A 17,864-nucleotide genomic window follows, 5' to 3' on the forward strand; every position below is an offset into this window, starting at 1 on the left:
GATACATCTAGTGGAGGATTGATGTAAATGAGATTTACATTAAGTACCATGGAATAGGAAAAGAACTATGGTTTATATGTTTCATGAGATGAAATATTAAAACTATAGGTTATAAATATAGTATGATAAGTTGGTTATCATTTATATTTATAATAATATTAATTATTAGATAATTAATACTTTTTTCTTTTAAATAACCAAAATAGTGGGTGGTTATTGATCATGGTAACCGTGAGTATAAAGAAAATCGGTTTCCTAATTAAAAAAAAAAAAGTTTTCACAAAAGTTAAAAAAAAAAAAGAATTTTGAGTTTTCTCTCCAGCGAAAAGAAACTCATGGAAGTCGTCAAGTAAATACAGATTTACTAAATGACGGCTGTGCTGAGCTAAACGATCGTGCAGTTTTTACTAAACGATCGCATAGTTTTGCTAGACGATTATTGGCCCAAGGTACGCGATCATGTAGAGTCTGTCGAGCTAAACGATAGAACTAAATGATCGCATAGCTTTTGCTAAACGATCGCATAGCTTTATCTAAACGATTGGGCATCGACCTATACGATAGGTCTTCGACTTCTCCTACTTGCCCAGTTATGTACACGATCTGTCTTTCCTCCGTTCGTCTACCTCACACCAAGTCCGAACAGAACCCACCCTTTGAATTCTCACACCAAGAATTCCAAGGTCGCTTTGTTGGTGGTGTCAGACTCAACTCGACATCGTCGAGATTTTCTGGAGGCTGTTCGTGGTGCTTTGGAGGAGTCCGTTCGTGGTGTTGCGGAGGAGTTCGTGTTGCAGAGGAGATCGTGGCCGAGGAGATCGTTGAGGACGAGCGTGAAGTGTTCACGCTATGTTCGTGCGGTGTTGCAGTCGTGTAGATCAGGCGCTCGTAGGTGCTGTGATCGATCAGAGTGCGCATCAGAGAGTGGAGACGCTTCTTCCGATGTTCGTATAGAGTTTATCTCTTTGTACATTTATTGTTCATGCTATAATTTCTCTGTATATTTGCATAATCGCTTGTATTGAAGTCGACTGTAAATGTATTCTTGATTCATGATTGTAATTTGGAATTGTCTTACTTCCGTTGCTCACGGAAATCTCGAGTGTCGATTTCCTTCAATTGATATCAGAGCCAGGTTCTCTGATATTCCAAATTACAGATCTGAATCAAACGGTTTTTACAGTCGTGGTGGGTTTCTGCATTTGTAGTTAACCGTTTTCTGCATTTGTGGATGATTTTGATGAATTTTTCGAGTTTCAATTTCTTTTTTGTTAAAGCTTTCGTTATTACAAAGTGTTAATTGTAAGGGCCCCTGCGTTTTTGCGTGAAATTAATTTTGCAATCGAGTCTAAAATTTGAAAAGTTTGAGTCGTTGTGTTGTTCGTGATGAAGCTTCGGCGCATGGCGATACAGTTCTCAACGAGAAGAAGATCAAGCGTTGATCGGATCGTGTAGCCTCAGGTAAACGATCGTTGGGATTTTACTAAGCGATCATTTAGAGCTTTCGTTCTAGACGATCGTGTAGTATTTTCTAATTGATTGTTTAGCTAATGCTAAGCGACGAGGTAAATCGTTTACCATATCGTGTATCATTGGTTTCGCGATCATATAGACGCTGGAGGTAGGTAATCGTAGTGTGAGCATGCGATGCTCATCGGTTAGTAGAAGGCGCGCTAGACGATCGTGTAGTTAGCAAGCTTCATCACTTAGTTACTATCTATACGATCGCGCGTATGCGATTCGGAGGCGCTGGCTATGCGATCGCTTAGGCGATGGTGCTTCGCGGCATCGTATTCGCTTAGACGATCGTAAAAGGCGGACATCGTGCGGAGCGCGCTAAGCGATCGTGTACTTTAGGCTTCATTGCTTAGTGATCATGCAGTAATAACTAAACGATCGTTTGGATTTTTCTAGATGATCGTATAGTACATGCTAAACGATCATTTGACTTTGGGAGTGCTGGTAAGCAATAGAGAAAAGAGTTTGTTTTATCATGTAGACGATCGCGGGGTGCTTAGTACACGATGGGTGGTTGAAGAAGCGATGCTTTGCCGAGCAGTTTAAGACCCGGTTCGCCTGTTTGAATCGAAGACTCCTTGTCTTTGTAATAATTAGCTTTTCCTTTTTGAATTTTAAGGCAATTTAACCCGGTTCATCAACTTTTATTACTTATACATGTGACGTATGGTTCTTATATGTCAAAGTGTTTGTCATATAGTTAAAAACCCACCTTAGATTTTGCAATTACTCATGCATCATGTATTATAAATGTTATAATATTGCATGAAGAAATTACTTGAAAGAATGCGCATGCATCATGAAATATAAGAGATATATTTTGCATTCAGTGAGCATTATCATGCATCATCCTTTTAATATAAATGTTATAGTCTAAGGGTGAATGGAAGCATGTTTTGCTTGTTTTATTGCGGTTTTGTATAAGTGTTATATCAAAGAAGTAGCAATGAATGGACAATGCATTGAGCATGACATTTAAGTCGTTTGTAAGCATTATGAATGCCTTACATGTGTTAGCTTCGCGTTATGGTTATTTCTGTTTATAAGTTTTATAAAGGAAATTAGACCTAAAATCGATAATTCAGAGTTGCATGTGGACTTAGGGTAAACTCATTTTGTAAAAGGGTTTTAAAATTGGATTGAGATAGACCTAAGTTCAGTGGTTCTAAAGAGTTTAGTAACCTAGATTAATCTTTTAAAATCGGTTTAATAGGATTAAATTGGTTGGCATAAAAGATTAAATTTGTTGTAAACCTATCTATAAAGGACCTTTTGTCTAAGGTGGGTTCTGGCTAGGCTAAGGTTCTTAAGTTGATGGAAATGTAACACCCCTACCTGGAAAGGTGAATTAGAAAGATTTTCAACAAGCATGCGACGTTTTGGTCAAAGACCTCGTTAAAGAGTTTAATGGATGATGATCAAAAGTTGTTCAACTGTCCAAGGTAAAAGTTACTCTTGGGAAAACCTAAAAGTCACTTAGTTAAAATCCTTAGCTGTGTTTTTTCTAAGTAAACTAAACCCTAGGTTATAAAATACTCAGTGGGAGGAGAAGGTGTATTAGATATGTCTATGATTCCACTCACGTTTATCCTTGTGTGTTCACAATGTGAGATTCATGCTTAACCTCGAGATGCCTCAGGTTGCATTCCCCTTTGGATGGTGTTTGCATGAGTCAATATCAAGGTAGACGAAGAGAGTATTTATAGTAAGTGGGTGAAGGATATGTGCCAACACGTCCTATGGNATGGTGTTTGCATGAGTCAATATCAAGGTAGACGAAGAGAGTATTTATAGTAAGTGGGTGAAGGATATGTGCCAACACGTCCTATGGTCTCTGTCATTGGTTCACGCCATGAGATCATTCTGTACGCCCTCGTGTCGCCTTCAGAGTGGCCCCCTTCGGATGGATTTTGTGCAGTTGGTCAATATCAAGATGAACTCCAGAAATGGATAGGATCGCTTTAGGTTTTGCCCCAATCGGTTTTTTTTCCTTCGGATTGGCCTTTTGGGATGGGCGTCTAGGGATTAAAATGGTGGGTCACACTTACAGAAGTTTGTTAAGTAAATTAATGATCTCTTGGCCAAATCAATGATGGCTATTCATTATAGGAACAAGAGTTTTTTTGATATTAATGACTGATTGAGAACTTCTCAATTCAGAGGAGGGATAACTCACCTTCCTTCGGCTTTTATCCTAAACCTTTGAAGCGTCATTGCGAAACTAGATGTCACATGGGGTTCATGTTAGTTTTGCTAAAACCTTATTGGATGTTGTTTTATTTTACAACGGGTATTTGCTTAAAACCTAACATAGGTCAATGTGTTTTTCTTTTCAACAACTCGTTAGTATTTCCGTTTAAAGCTTTTAAAAATGACCGATTATTTACAGTGGAAAGAATCATGTGAAACGAATTTCGTGGAAAATGACCTCCATCCCACTACTCTCCAAAAGAGGAGACAAGACAATAAATATGATTTATTGGTCTTGGAGACATGTCTGATAGAGAATGATGATTCTGTCTGGATCCTCGATTCAGGTACTACTAATCATGTCAGTTCCTCTTACCAAGGATTTAGTTCCTGGCAAACGTTGCCACAGGGAGAAATGACTCTTAGAGTTGGTAATGGTGAAGTTGTTTCAGCTGTTGCTGTAGGTAGACTGAAGTTATTTATTGACAAGAAACGTTATCTGTTACTGGATAATGTTTTTGTAGTTCTCATATTAAGAGAAACTTAATCTCGGTTTCTTGTTTTATTGAACAAGACTATACCGTCTCCTTTTATGAGAATAAAGGGTTTTTTGAGAAAAATTCAAGAATGGAATGGAGATTGGTTCTGGTTCAATGGAAAATAACTTATATGTACTAAGGTCGTTAGTTATAAAAACCTTGTTTAATACTGAAATGTTCAATATGGCAACAACAGCGAAAAGACCAAAGGTTTCTCCAAAGGAAAATGCCCATCTTTGGCATCTAAGGTTAGGTCACATCAACCTCAATAGGGTTGAGAAGTTGGTGAAAAGTGGACTTCTAAAGAGTTTAGAAGAAAATTCCTTGCCGGTATGTGAATCATGCCTCAAAGGCAAGACGACCAAATGACCTTTTACTGAAAAAGGTTCCAGAGCCAGGGAAGCCTTGGAGCTTGTACATTCAGACCTCTGTGGTCCGATGAATGTTAAAGCTCGAGGTGGGTATAAATATTTCATCTTTTTCATAGATGATTATTCAAGATTTGGGTATCTCTTCCTAATGCAACGTAAGTCTGAAGCCCTTAACAAGTTCAAGGAGTATAAGACTGAAGTTGAAAACTTATTAGGCAAGAAGATAAAAACACCACGATCTGATCGTGGTGGAGAGTATATGGACCTCCAATTCCAGAACTCTATGATAGAACATGGGATTGCGCCCCAACTCTCGGCCCCTGGTACACCTCAGCAGAATGATGTATTAGAAAGGAGAAATAGGACCTTGTTGGACATGATTCGGTCTATGATGAGCTATGCTCATCTTCCAGACTCGTTTTGGGGTTATGCAGTGGAGACTGCATGTTATATCCTGAACAACGTTCCCTCAAAAAGTGTTTTTGAAACACCTATTGAGTTGTGGAGAGGCCGTAAAGGTAGTTTACGCCACTTTCAGGATTTAGGGTTGTCCGACATATGTGCTAGTGACTAACCCAAAGAAGTTGGAACCATGTTCGAAGGTTTGCCTCTTTGTGGGCTACCCCAAGGAAATAAGAGGAGGATACTTCTACGATCCGGTGAGAAAAGTGTTTAGTTTTCCACTAATGCTATCTTACTTGGCAAAAAAGATCACATAAGAGATCAATATGCCACGAAGTAAGGCTCGTTGTTACGTGAGATCTCAGTGAACTGGAGGACTGCGAGGGTTCAACAAGAGTTGTTGAACAGGCCGAACAGTTTGCAAAGAGTTGTTGAAATGTAGGGGATCTAGTCAACTAGCTCAAGAGTTGAGACTGCCTCGACGTAGTAGGAGGGTTATGAACCCACCAGATCGCTACATGGGTTTAATTGAAGCCCAAACCGTCATTACGAATGATGGGGTCGAGGATCCATTGTCTTTTAATAAAGCAATGGAGGATGTTGACAAAGATGAATGGGTTAAGACCATGAACCAGGAAATGGAATCTATGTACTTCAACAACATCTGGAAGCTTGTTGATCCACCTGATGGGGTAAGACTTATTGGGTGTAAGTGGATCTTTAAGCGAAAGAGAGGTGTAGATGGAAAGGTGCAAACCTTTAAGGCTAGACTCGTGGCAAAGGGTTATACCCAGGTTGAGGGAGTTGACTATGAGGAGACTTTCTCACCTATTGTTATGCTAAAGTCTATAAGGATTCTCCTATCTATAGCCACATTTTATGATTATGAAATATGGCAGATGTCAGGACTGCCTTTCTGAATGGTAATCTTGAGGAGGCCATCTATATGACTCAACCAGAGGGGTTTATAGTTTCAGATCAAGAGAAAAGAGTTTGCAAGCTTAGTAGGTCCATTTATGGGCTGAAACAAGCATCTCGATCTCGGAACATCAGATTTGACACTACTGTTAAGTCGTTTGGGTTTGACCAGAACGTTGATGAGCCTTGTGTTTACAAGAAGATCATCAACAGCTCAGTAGCTTTCCTGGTACTGTATGTGGATGATATCCTACTCATTGGGAATGATGTAAGATATCTGACTGACATTAAGAGTTGGATAGCTGCCCAGTTTTAAATGAAAGATTTGGGTGAGGCACAGTATGTTCTCGGGATCTAGATCATTCGGGATCGCAAGAACAAACGGTTAGCCCTGTCTCAAGCATCGTACATTGATCATGTTGATCAGGTGCAGGATGTAGGATTCCAAGAAGGGTTTGTTACCTTTCAGGCATGGAAACGTTCTGTCTAAGGATTAATGTCCTAAGACATCTCAAGAAGTTGAGAAGATGAGACGATTTCCCTATGCTTCTGCTATAGGAAGCTTGATGTATGGAATATTGTGTACCAGACCTGACATTTGCTATGCAGTAGGGATTGTCAATCGATATCAGTCCAATCCAGGATTTGGTAATTAGATGTCGGTCAAGCTGATCCTCAAGTATCTTCGGAGAACGAGGGTCTACATACTTGTGTATGGAGCTAAGGATCTAATCCTTACGGAATACAATGTTGTTGATCCTTTTACAAAGGCTCTCACGGTTAACGTGTTTGAAGGTCACATGGATAGTTTGGGTCTGCGGGATATGTGACATCTTGTCTAGGGCAAGTGGGAGATGATATTGAGGCATGCCCTAGTTTATTGTATATTGTACATTTTTATATTGTATCATACATTAGTCTCCCGAGTCATTAGAACAAGTGGGAGAATGTTGGGATTGGTATCCTAATTCTCCTAGAGTCTCGTTGTTTGATAAAGATACACATTGTTCAATGAATAAAATAAGTGTTATTTAATTCTGGCATTTACTCATATCCAATAAACAAAACTCCTTGGTTATCTTATGTGAACTTAAGTATGTATATATCATATACAAGTGGATCATGCCTTAAGTGATAACTTTAATCGGTCTGTAGTATAAGGATTAAGGTGAGATACCTGATTCTGGTGACACTACAAATACGACCCGCTTTGTAGAGGTTTGCAAGTATTGTAAACTACTACAGATGGTTGATCCGAACCATTCATGTGGAGACGTAGAGCGGAGGTGTCCTATAAAAAGAATTTGTATAAGACCTAGACCACGAGATGACTAGACTCTGTATATAACGTCGTTGATACTAGAGACATGCATCTCACCTAAACGACCATAGGTGACACGACCTCAATCCTGAGTGTTTTGTGAACTTCTGCCTTTAAGGGCGGTCCTTTGATTAGTATGGGTGAGAGTGGCCAAATTGCCAACTCAACATACCTACCTTTTTGGGGACTTGTCTGATCTGGGAGCTAGGAACTCAATCCACAATATGGAATTCACTCATTTTTTGAAGCAGGGATTAGTAGAGAGATTGCTCTCTTAAGGGCTAATTCCGAGGCTTGAACATAGTGACCACAACTTCTCTTTGGAAGATAAGACTTAGTCATAGTATGACTATGATTTATGTTCATTAGAGGGATCAGTGGTACTTAAGGAGACAGATGTAACTATAGGGGTATAGCGGTTATTGGCCCAGTTGTACTTACGAGCGATCTGTGAAGGGTTGTCGTACTGTTGATTGGTTAAGATGGATGCATAATATATCTGTAGTGAGGAGAGTTCAGCTGTCGATTTTTAGTGGAGTACCTAGCAGTTAACGGATGGTGGATCCCATGACTAAAGGGCTTAGTCAGTTATTCAAGTACTGTTGGAGGTTCGGATCTACAGGTCCATAAGGTCCCCTTGGTAGCTTGGATTCATGTTGAAGGATCAAGTTCTTGGTGTTGATTTGAAATGTTCAAATTGACAAGAGGTATTTTGATTACATATGATATAATCGGTATGATGTATGAGATACATCTAGTGGAGGATTGATGTAAATGAGATTTACATTAAGTACCATGGAATAAGAAAAGAACTATGGTTTATATGTTTCATGAGATGAAATATTAAAACTATAGGTTAAATATTAAATTTTAGAACTATCAATGATAGATATTGATAGACTTCTATCAGTGTCTATCAGTGATATTGTAAGACGCTAATAGAAATCTATCAATAGACTGATAGAAATCTATCCGTATCTATCAACGTCTATCATTGATAATTTGAAAAATTTGCTATATCTTGTAAATATTTTCAACAGTTTTACCATTTGAAATAATTTTCCTTTAATTTAAGTGAGATTAATTTGAAAAGTGGTTAAATAGAATCTAAATTAATAATAAAATCTGTTTTGAAACGTTAACTAGGTGAGGAAAATCAGGAAGGCGGTTAATTTGAGAAAGAGGTTATTTTTAGTTTTTCAAATGAATCGATTAGAGGAAAATTGGAGAATTAAAGACATCAACAATTACCCTATATACAGAACCTCGTCATTGTTTTTTATTCTACACTTACCATGTATTTGTAGTTTCATCAATAATAAAAGCTATGAACTAGATAAGTGTAAAAGCTACATTTATCATGGTGAGGGAGGTTGGAGGTAGGCTACAGTATCTTGGGAGCTTCTTGAGATATGAGGTCTTATTCAGGCAGTGGGGCCTAGGGTGAGGGGGGAAGATTATTGAGTTTTGGTGTCAAGATGCTAGTGGTCGGTTTTCTATCGTTAATACGTGGGAGAGTTTGCGTCCTCGTTGTCCTAGGGTGTCTTGGATTGGTATTTTGTGGGAGGGAGTGGTATTTCGCGTCACTCCTTCTATGCATGGTTAGCTATGAGGAACATGTTGTATAGCAGGATTGGTTGAGGAGTTGAGGTGTGTTGTCAGAGGGGGGTGTCTTCTGTGTGGGGGAGGTGTGGAGCTGCGGGATCATTTATTTTTTTGAGTGTTGGTTTGGGAGAGAGGTGTGGTCTAGTGTGTTGCGTCAATTGGGTTTGTCGCATCGAGTGGCGGGTTGGGATATGGAGTCGAGTTGGTTGTGCCAAGTGAGGTTGGGTAAAGGGGTGCGTAGTAAGTTGTTCTGTGTATTCTGGTGTGCTTTCATATACTACATCTGGCAGGAGTGTAATCGGCGGCTGCATAAAAGTCGACCGAAGTCAGTGTCTGCTTTTGTTCACCTTATGATCTCTATGGTTCGTGCTCGTGCTGCTTTCGGTGGGTTGATCTTCTTGGTCTTATTTAGTGTGTTTACAAATGTTTTTTTTTTCCTTTTGAACTTTCCGTTGTTCTTTGTTTTGCTGTTGTCCCTAGTTTGTGGGGTCTTGGTTTCTTTTCTCTGGCTTTCTCCCTGGTGTTTTGCGTTTTTGTGTTGGTTTTGTTCTGGTCTTATCTTGTAGGCTTTGTTTTGGTTTTGTTGCCCTGTCTTTGCTTGTGCTTTGTTGCTTTGATGCCCTGATCCCGGATTGTGAGATCTCCCTTGTTGACCTATTCTTAAAAAAAATAGAGATTTGAAAATTTGTGACCACATGCATGTCATGTGAGTTGCCATAAATCTTATTAATTGCTGGTTTTGCCATTTTTCAAAACAAAAACCCTAAAATTTGCCATATGCTTCAATTATCCTAAAAAACACGAGAAAACAACTATAATTTTAAAAACAAAAAACCAATGCCCTATTTAGTAACCATTTAATTTTTTGTTTTTGTTTTTTTTTGAAAATCAAGTATATTTCTTCTTAATTTCATATAATAATTTGTATCTTTTTAAGTAAACCTTAAATTCTTAGTCAAATTTAAAAAACAAAACAAGTTTTTAAAAGCTACACTTTTAGTGTACAAATTTTGGCTTAGTTTTTTAAAACATTGGTTAAAATTAGATAAAGAAACACTAAGCTCTCTTTTAGTAACAGCTTCGCTTTTTATTTTTATTTTTGAAAATTAAGTCTATTTTCTCTCGATTTATTAAATGATTTGCATATTTTCCACGTAAAGAGTTGAATTCTTAGCCTACTCCCAAAAATAAAAAACAAAATAATAGAATCTATTTTATTTTTTTTTTTTTTTTTTTTTGTAAAATGTGACTTAATTTTTAAAAATATTGGTAAAAAAAATAAATAATAAAACAAGAAATTTAAAAATGGAATGACCGTGTTTACAAATTAAGTTTTCAAATACGTAAAGCAAATAAAACTCAAATAATTACCGAACAGAAAAAATAATATAAAAAACATCTTAATTCTTTCCTCTAGAATTGAACTCAAATGCTTTTTTTTCCCCAAAAGAATTGAAGTCAAATAAAAGAAAGAATGAAAGGGAAAAAAACAAATCTTCGTCTTGGCAGCACTCTCATGGATGCTCTCAATTTCCATTTAAAAAATCTCAAGCCGCCCAACACCATTGAAGAAGAACCTAGAAGCAGCATTTCTCAAAGTGAGAGAAAAATGGAGGTTTTCAAGTTTTAGAAAAGAAGAAGAAGATGAAGAGCTTCAAAAATGGCGGAACATTGAAAAACTTTCAAAAGCTCTCAAAAAAGGCACTGAAAAAAGCTGAAAAAATGATAAGCTTTATTGCTTTGGAGTAATGAAGGGCATGTTCGGCCATCATGTCTTTTCCAAAGCCCACCATTTCCATTATGACTCACATGCCTTTGCTTTTTACTCAAATCCAAACTAACAAACAAACAAACCATTTATTTTATTTTAATAAAAAAAAAGGGAAAACTAAGCCCAAAATTTAACTGTAAAAATATAATTTTTAAAATTTTAAAACTAAATAGAAATTAATCTCAAGATTAAAAACAGTTCTAATAACTATAAAAAATGGGAGCTTTTAAAACAATTTAAAATGAAGTTCATGAAGATTCATAATTGCCTAGATTAGCCCCAATTGCTTTCAATCCTTTCACATCATCAACATAATACAAGTTTCATCCGTTTTGATTTGCTTATTACGCCAATCTTGCACAATCCTCTGATGGGTAGGCCTTAATTTCCTTCTGTAAATCTTCTAACACAAACAAAAAACCCCATTAGAGAGAGAGAGAGAGAGAGAGAGAGAGAGAGAGAAAATGGTCCATTCCACTGTCCATCAATCGGCCGTCTTCCTGGACGCTTCGTTTGTGTGGGACTGTTTTTGTAACTGTCATCAGCTCACGTGATCTTCTTTCTTTTTCATTCCCCCATTTCTGATTCCCCTTTTTTCTTCAATTTTGGACGCCATTGTAGTTTTGGACGCCATTGTAGTTGAGCTTCTGTTTGTTTGTGTGCATTCTTCTCTTCTTTGAAGAACAGAGTCTTAACAGTGAGTTCTTCTTAACCCCCCTTCTTCTTATTTACTTGTTTTCTGTTTTGTTTTTGCTGTTTTACCAACTGGAGAGAGAAAAAATTTGCTTCAAGAATCTTGTCATATGGGGATTGTAATGATGAGGGTCCATGATCTCCCATTCTGCATTTATGACCCCATTTGGATATATTCATCAGTTACCCAGAATCAAAATATCCTCAACATTCAAATTTTGTCTTCCAAATACCTTTATTTCTCCTCTGTTTTGAGTTTTAATGGCTGTCTTGATAGAGATATCAACTGGGTTTACCGATAACTGATAACTGATAACTGATTGAAGTTCTCTTATCTTCTTCATTTGTAGGGGAATACAGATGAGGGTTTTTTTTTGTAAGCTCTATTTGCTTTCTTTCTTTCTTTTTCTTCTTTATATTCCATTTAGATCTACTGCTAACTGAACCCCACTTCAGGATTTTGCTTGAAGATCGAGATAAAGAAGCTATGGATCTTGAGCATGGGAAGTGTTGGGATAGTTCAAAGGTTTGTGTTGAATAGCTTCAACTTCTACATTTTGAAAACACCCCAGTTGTTGAAATTGCTGCAATTTTGGGTTTCTTTTCAGAAGGATTCTTGGAAAACGGTTCTTGTATTGGCTTATCAAAGCCTTGGTGTTGTCTATGGCGATTTGAGCATCTCTCCTCTTTACGTTTACAGAAGCACTTTTGCTGAAGATATCCAACATTCAGATACTAATGAAGAAATCTATGGTGTTCTTTCATTTGTATTCTGGACTCTCACTATAGTCCCTCTTTTCAAATACGTCTTTATAGTTCTTAGAGCTGATGACAATGGGGAAGGTAAGAAAAGGAAGAAGCATATAGTGAAAGTAAAAAAAGCTTCAAAACCCAGTTGATGAATTCTTCTGAAATCGCCATTGCAGGTGGGACTTTTGCTCTATACTCGTTAATTTGTAGACATGCCAAAGTAAGTCTTCTCCCCAATAGACAAGTTGCAGATGAAGCTCTTTCCACTTACTTGCTGGAACATCCACCAGAGAAGAAGAAGCAATCTAAGGTTAAATTGCTGCTGGAGAAACACAGGGCTCTTCATACTGCTTTGTTGATTCTTGTTCTTCTAGGGACTTGTATGGTGATTGGAGATGGGCTTCTCACCCCTGCCATTTCTGGTACACTTCTTTTTCCATTTTCTTTTGACCCTTCAAGAATTTGATTGTTTTATTTATTTATTTATTTTTTTGTTTTGTGCAGTTTTCTCAGCAGTTTCTGGACTTGAGTTATCCATGTCCAAGGCTCACCATCAGTGTAAGCACCTTGACTTCGACTAAGCACCTTGACTTCGACTATCTCTATTAGTTTTTCTTTCATGTTGAATTATAATTTACTCAATATGCCTTAACTTCAGTGGTTGAAAAATATGAATTTAGATTCGATTTTTAGATGCTAGTACAATAGAAAGAAAAGGTCTAAGGCCAAACCAAACGTAACCGAATGGACAAGGCACCCATTATCATCCATTCGATCTTCCTCTCCTGCAATTGTTAAATTAATAAAGAAAAGGGTCTTGGAACTATTATGTTAATTCTCATTAAGAACAATAGGGTGTTTGATAAATTTTAATGAATAAAAGAACAATAACAAAGGATTTACAAGTATAGTTTCTAAGTTTTTTTTGAAAAGAAAACAAAAAAACTTTTCATTGAAATAATGAAAAGAGTCTAATGCTCAAATCACAAGGAGATATAATAATATAAAAGGATGAGATAAAGGGATCAGTAAGTGCACAAGTATAATTTCTACGTTGAAATTAGATTTACAGTGATTAAATATGTAATTTATCTTTAATTACTTACCAAAGGAAGTTAGGACAAGCTGTTTAAATAAGAGACAGCCTAGAAAGGAAATTGAGATGTGAAATTGTCTCAAGCGTTGTCTGATATCTATTGTCAAATTTTTTAGATTCTTTATGAAATTTTTGTCTGGTTTTAATAATAGAGTCATAGAGACTAGAGAGAGTTTTGGAGAAACAATGCAAATTAAAAAAATGTAGAGTTAGCTGTATCGATAAAAACTTTACTTTTTTCAAACTGATGATAAGACAGAAGGTTCTAGTGAGTTATTTTGACAAGACTGGAGGTGTTAGTTTCTTTTTGGCCTGTGGTACAAGAGGGACCTACTAACACAGTCAACTTTTTGTTTCCATTGGTTTCATCCAGCTTTCCTTTCATCGTCACTTGGTGTTGGAGCCACACCCAAATTAGGTCTCATTTGACAACCATTTTAACTTTAAGAATTGTGCTTGTTTTCTTATTAGATCTTTACCATAGTTTTCATCGTTCCTAACTATAAATTTGAATTCTTATCCACATACTAAAAACGGGACAGTTTTTAAAAAACCAAAGACAAGTTAATAAATCAAGTTTTTAAAACACTCTTTTAAAATTTTCAAAACTTGGTTTAATTTTTGAAAATACTCCTAAATAATATATCACAAAACAAAAGAAATCAATATATACAAGTAGGGTTTATAAGATTAATTTTCTTAAACCAAAAATAGAAAATCAAATGGTTATCAAATGGGAATTAAATTTTCAGTTGTTGTCTTCCTTTTCATAGTCAACCTAATTACTAATTGAGGAACCCGTTTAACTGAAGATTAATAGAAATTTCTTATTCTAGAGGTTGTCTGATTCACAAATAATGTTTTGTGTAACTTGGAGCAAAGAAACAGCTAGCTCTTTAGCTTCTAATATCTGTACTTTCTTCTTGATTCTAGATTAATTTTTCTGCCCTTGTTATGCAGTTGAATCTTTAGGCCATGGCTGTTCTAATCCAATGAGCTATATAGATTCCAACTTCTTAAACCCATCTACATATTGTAAACACAGGGATAACTCAACGATTAAGACATTTACTCTTTGCTTCAAAGTCGGATGTGCAAATCCTCTCCTCCACGTTTGCTGTACGCATAAGAAACTTATATACATATTGGATAAACAAAGCCCAAATCTTCCATCACCCATTCCTTTACAGAGTTCAAGTACCAATATACCTCTAAATTCTCAATATTAGACTTCATAAACCCAAACTTATTTAATTCAAATAAACCTTCTTAGATTGTGACCGAGTAAGAAAGAAATAAATAAACCTCTCCTTAGAGTTTCAGAAGATTTGTTTAAGCATGATAAATTATTTGGATTTGAAATTTTGATGATAGATTTGGCTTATCTCTCCATTATATTGTTTAAATCCTTGCAAGCTCATTATTCTGTTTCCTTCTTCCTTTTTCCCCTTTGTCAAAGATCTGTCCTTCCAGGATAAGAAATCTTCTGCCAAAAGAACTTCTGCCATGCATGTATATTGATTAGTGTTTTAAAATATTATCTTCATGTTCTTATAGCTAACATCAAGAAGTTACCTTCCTGCAGACGCAGTGGTACCAATCACTTGCTTTATCTTGGTTTGTCTATTTGCACTTCAACATTACGGCACACATCGAGTCGGCTTCGTCTTTGCTCCCATTGTATTGACATGGCTACTCTGCATCAGTACCCTTGGCATATACAATATTATACACTGGAATCCTCATGTTTATCAGGCTCTTTCTCCATATTACATGTTCAAGTTTTTGGAGAAGACAAGGAAGAGCGGTTGGATGTCGTTGGGGGGTATATTGTTGTGCATAACAGGTAAAACTAATGCCATAGCATGCTTATGAGGTTTTGGAAGCTTATCACTTGTTTCCTTTCCTTATTTCAAGTTCCAATTACTATATCCAAATTTTATTTGGTTTTAGTGTTTTTTTTATCTGTATTGGGAACTAAACCATTTTGGCTGCTCTCCATTTCGTGTAAAAACATTCAGTTAGGACTCAATAACAGAACAGATTCCAAAGTTCTATGTGGGGCTTATTGAATATTTGATTGAATGCAGGCTCAGAAGCAATGTTTGCTGATCTTGGTCACTTCTCATACACAGCAATACAGGTGATTCTGTCTTTAATGGCACTTAAGTTGTAACTTCCCTTTTCAGTTCTTCATAACATGGAAAAACATTATTTTCATAAACACATAGGCTGACTATCTTGCTCCATCCTATCTTCCCTCACCCCTCTTCAGATTGCTTTCACTTTTCTGGTGTATCCAGCGCTTATATTGGCATACATGGGCCAAGCTGCTTACTTATCACAACATCACCATACCACCAAAAGCATTGGCTTCTATGTTTCTGTTCCAGGTATGAATAGCTGAGAAATTCTCTACGACTATCCGTTGCAATGTCTAGATTTATAATTCATAAACACCGCATAATGTTTTGTGCGATGTTCTTGTACTGTTGTGATTCGTTGCAAGCTATTTTTAGGAGACTACTTACAAAGGGTTTTTGGAAAACAGAGAGCGTGAGATGGCCAGTGCTTACAATTGCTATACTTGCGTCGGTAGTTGGAAGCCAAGCAATCATCAGCGGAACATTCTCCATTATTAACCAGAGCCAGTCCCTTGGGTGCTTTCCTAGAGTGAAGGTTGTTCATACCTCTGATAAGATCCATGGTCAGATATACATTCCAGAGATAAATTGGATTCTTATGATTCTCTGTGTCGCTGTTACCATTGGATTTAGAGATATAAAACACCTCGGAAATGCATCAGGTGAGTCGGATGCAGCATACTTATCATATACTACATTCATCTCCATTTCTAGACATCTGGAAGTCATTTTTGCACACTCGGAATACATAGGTTCCATTATCGACAATCTTATTCGCAAACTTTCCATTTTCCAAATCTTGCGGCAGAGTCTTCCTCTAATCGAACTGATTGCTTAGGGTAGATATGGATTATACCATAAAGAAGAACTGACACAATTGGCCACTTGTTTTGTGCAGGTCTGGCTGTAATGACTGTGATGCTTGTGACAACCTGCCTTACATCTTTGGTGATTGTCCTTTGTTGGAACAAATCTCCACTTTTGGCTCTCTCCTTTTTTATCTTCTTTGGGTCTGTTGAATTGCTCTACTTCTCAGCTTCACTCACCAAGTTCAGGGAGGGGGCTTGGCTCCCCATTCTTTTAGCTCTCTTCCTCATGACCATTATGTTTGTTTGGCACTATGCAACCATCAAAAAGTACGAATTTGATCTTCACAACAAAGTTTCATTAGAATGGTTACTAGCATTGGGGCCAAGCCTTGGGATTGCTCGTGTCCCCGGCATTGGATTAGTTTTCACTGATCTCACCTCTGGCATCCCTGCCAACTTCTCCCGGTTTGTCACCAACCTCCCGGCATTTCATCGCATTCTTGTCTTTGTATGTATAAAGTCGGTACCAGTTCCTTTCGTACCTCCAGCTGAGCGATATCTCGTCGGAAGAGTTGGCCCAGCTACACATCGATCGTACAGGTGCATCGTTCGGTATGGCTACCGGGATGTTCACCAAGATGTGGACTCATTTGAATCTGAATTAATCAAGAAACTTGCAGACTTCATCCGTTATGATTGGTTTAGAAAGCAAAGAGGCAACTCTTGCAGTGAGGATGATGCATCCCGTTCAAATGAATCGACAAGCGAGTGCAGACTGGCTGTGATTGGAACCATAGCATTTGCAGGGGCCACTGCTTATGAAGAGACTGTGCAGCCTGCCAGCGTATCGGTCGGGTTCCAGACTGTTGACAGTATTGCTGATGTGATCGAAATGGAGCCACTGGGAGAAGAAAGAAGAGTCAGGTTTGCCATAGATAATGAGTTCGAAAGTGGCTCACAAGCTGAAACAGAAGCCCTTCTGCAAGAAGAGCTAGAAGATCTTGTAACAGCCCAGCAGTCTGGGACAGCATTCATTCTCGGGCATTCGCACGTCCGGGCGAAGCAAGGGTCATCTCTGTTGAAGAGGCTGGCCATTAACTACGGCTACAACTTCCTGAGAAGGAATTGTAGAGGAGCAGATGTTGCTCTTAAGGTGCCACCAGTGTCTCTTCTTGAAGTTGGTATGGTTTATGTTGTATAAGCCTCAACTGATTATTCTGTTCTCTCTCTCTCTCTGCTCTTATGTAAAGATGCTGCTGCCCTGAATGAAAGCTAAAATATTCCATGTAACTCTCCTACAAACCCAGAAGAATTATCTTCCCTCAAACATAAAAGTTGAGGCCTTGAAGATTAACCCATGATTTTATATATAACAAATGGACATTGAAACCCATGATGTTGGATAAAACATATAAGCAAATTTAGAAAAGGGAAAAATGAGAATCCATGCACTTTTATAGGCTCTAAACTATGCCTATACATAAAAAGAAGAATAATGGAAGATGTAAACCCAAAATAGTGTCAATCTTGTACTCGAAAAACAACTCCAGATAATTTGAACTTTGATGGATAAAAACATTTATTACCATACTAAAAGTCAATAACTTGATTTCTCTCCTACAATTAGACACTTACGAGGTCTGTTATTTCAATTTTTTAAGATTAATGATATGATTGATAATTGTAAGGTATAGACACAAGTATGGATGGATGTAGATAGAATTTCGACTTTCCCTA

At 37.3% G+C, this 17,864-nt stretch overlaps 1 protein-coding gene across 3 annotated transcripts; it reads left to right on the forward strand.

The window, feature by feature from the left end:
* The first annotated feature begins 10,925 nt into the window (after positions 1 to 10,925).
* LOC120080761 (potassium transporter 2) lies at positions 10,926 to 17,520 on the forward strand. 3 transcript variants are annotated; one of them, XM_039035384.1, is made up of 11 exons: positions 10,926 to 11,332; positions 11,679 to 11,704; positions 11,785 to 11,854; positions 11,937 to 12,171; positions 12,255 to 12,500; positions 12,583 to 12,636; positions 14,760 to 15,020; positions 15,265 to 15,317; positions 15,450 to 15,567; positions 15,726 to 15,980; positions 16,217 to 17,520. In XM_039035384.1, the coding sequence occupies exons 3-11, from the start codon at positions 11,816 to 11,818 to the stop codon at positions 17,326 to 17,328; spliced, it is 2,373 nt and encodes a 790-aa protein (XP_038891312.1). In that variant the 5' UTR covers positions 10,926 to 11,332; positions 11,679 to 11,704; positions 11,785 to 11,815; the 3' UTR covers positions 17,329 to 17,520. The 3 variants fall into 3 exon arrangements, with proteins under 3 accessions (XP_038891312.1, XP_038891314.1, XP_038891313.1); XM_039035386.1 differs by lacking the exon at positions 11,679 to 11,704; XM_039035385.1 differs by lacking the exon at positions 10,926 to 11,332 and having other exon boundaries at positions 11,389 to 11,704.
* The last annotated feature ends 344 nt before the right edge of the window (positions 17,521 to 17,864 follow it).

Source organism: Benincasa hispida, chromosome 7, assembly GCF_009727055.1.
Source record: "Benincasa hispida cultivar B227 chromosome 7, ASM972705v1, whole genome shotgun sequence".
Lineage (NCBI taxonomy): Eukaryota > Viridiplantae > Streptophyta > Magnoliopsida > Cucurbitales > Cucurbitaceae > Benincasa > Benincasa hispida.

Bases quoted from the DNA above. Each gene is read 5' to 3' on its own strand.
- LOC120080761 (XM_039035384.1), top strand. From the start codon at position 11,816: ATGGATCTTGAGCATGGGAAGTGTTGGGATAGTTCAAAG. The intron at 11,855-11,936 runs GTTTGTGTTGAA...GTTTCTTTTCAG, and splicing joins AGTGTTGGGATAGTTCAAAG to AAGGATTCTTGGAAAACGGT. The intron at 15,021-15,264 runs GTAAAACTAATG...GATTGAATGCAG, and splicing joins TATATTGTTGTGCATAACAG to GCTCAGAAGCAATGTTTGCT.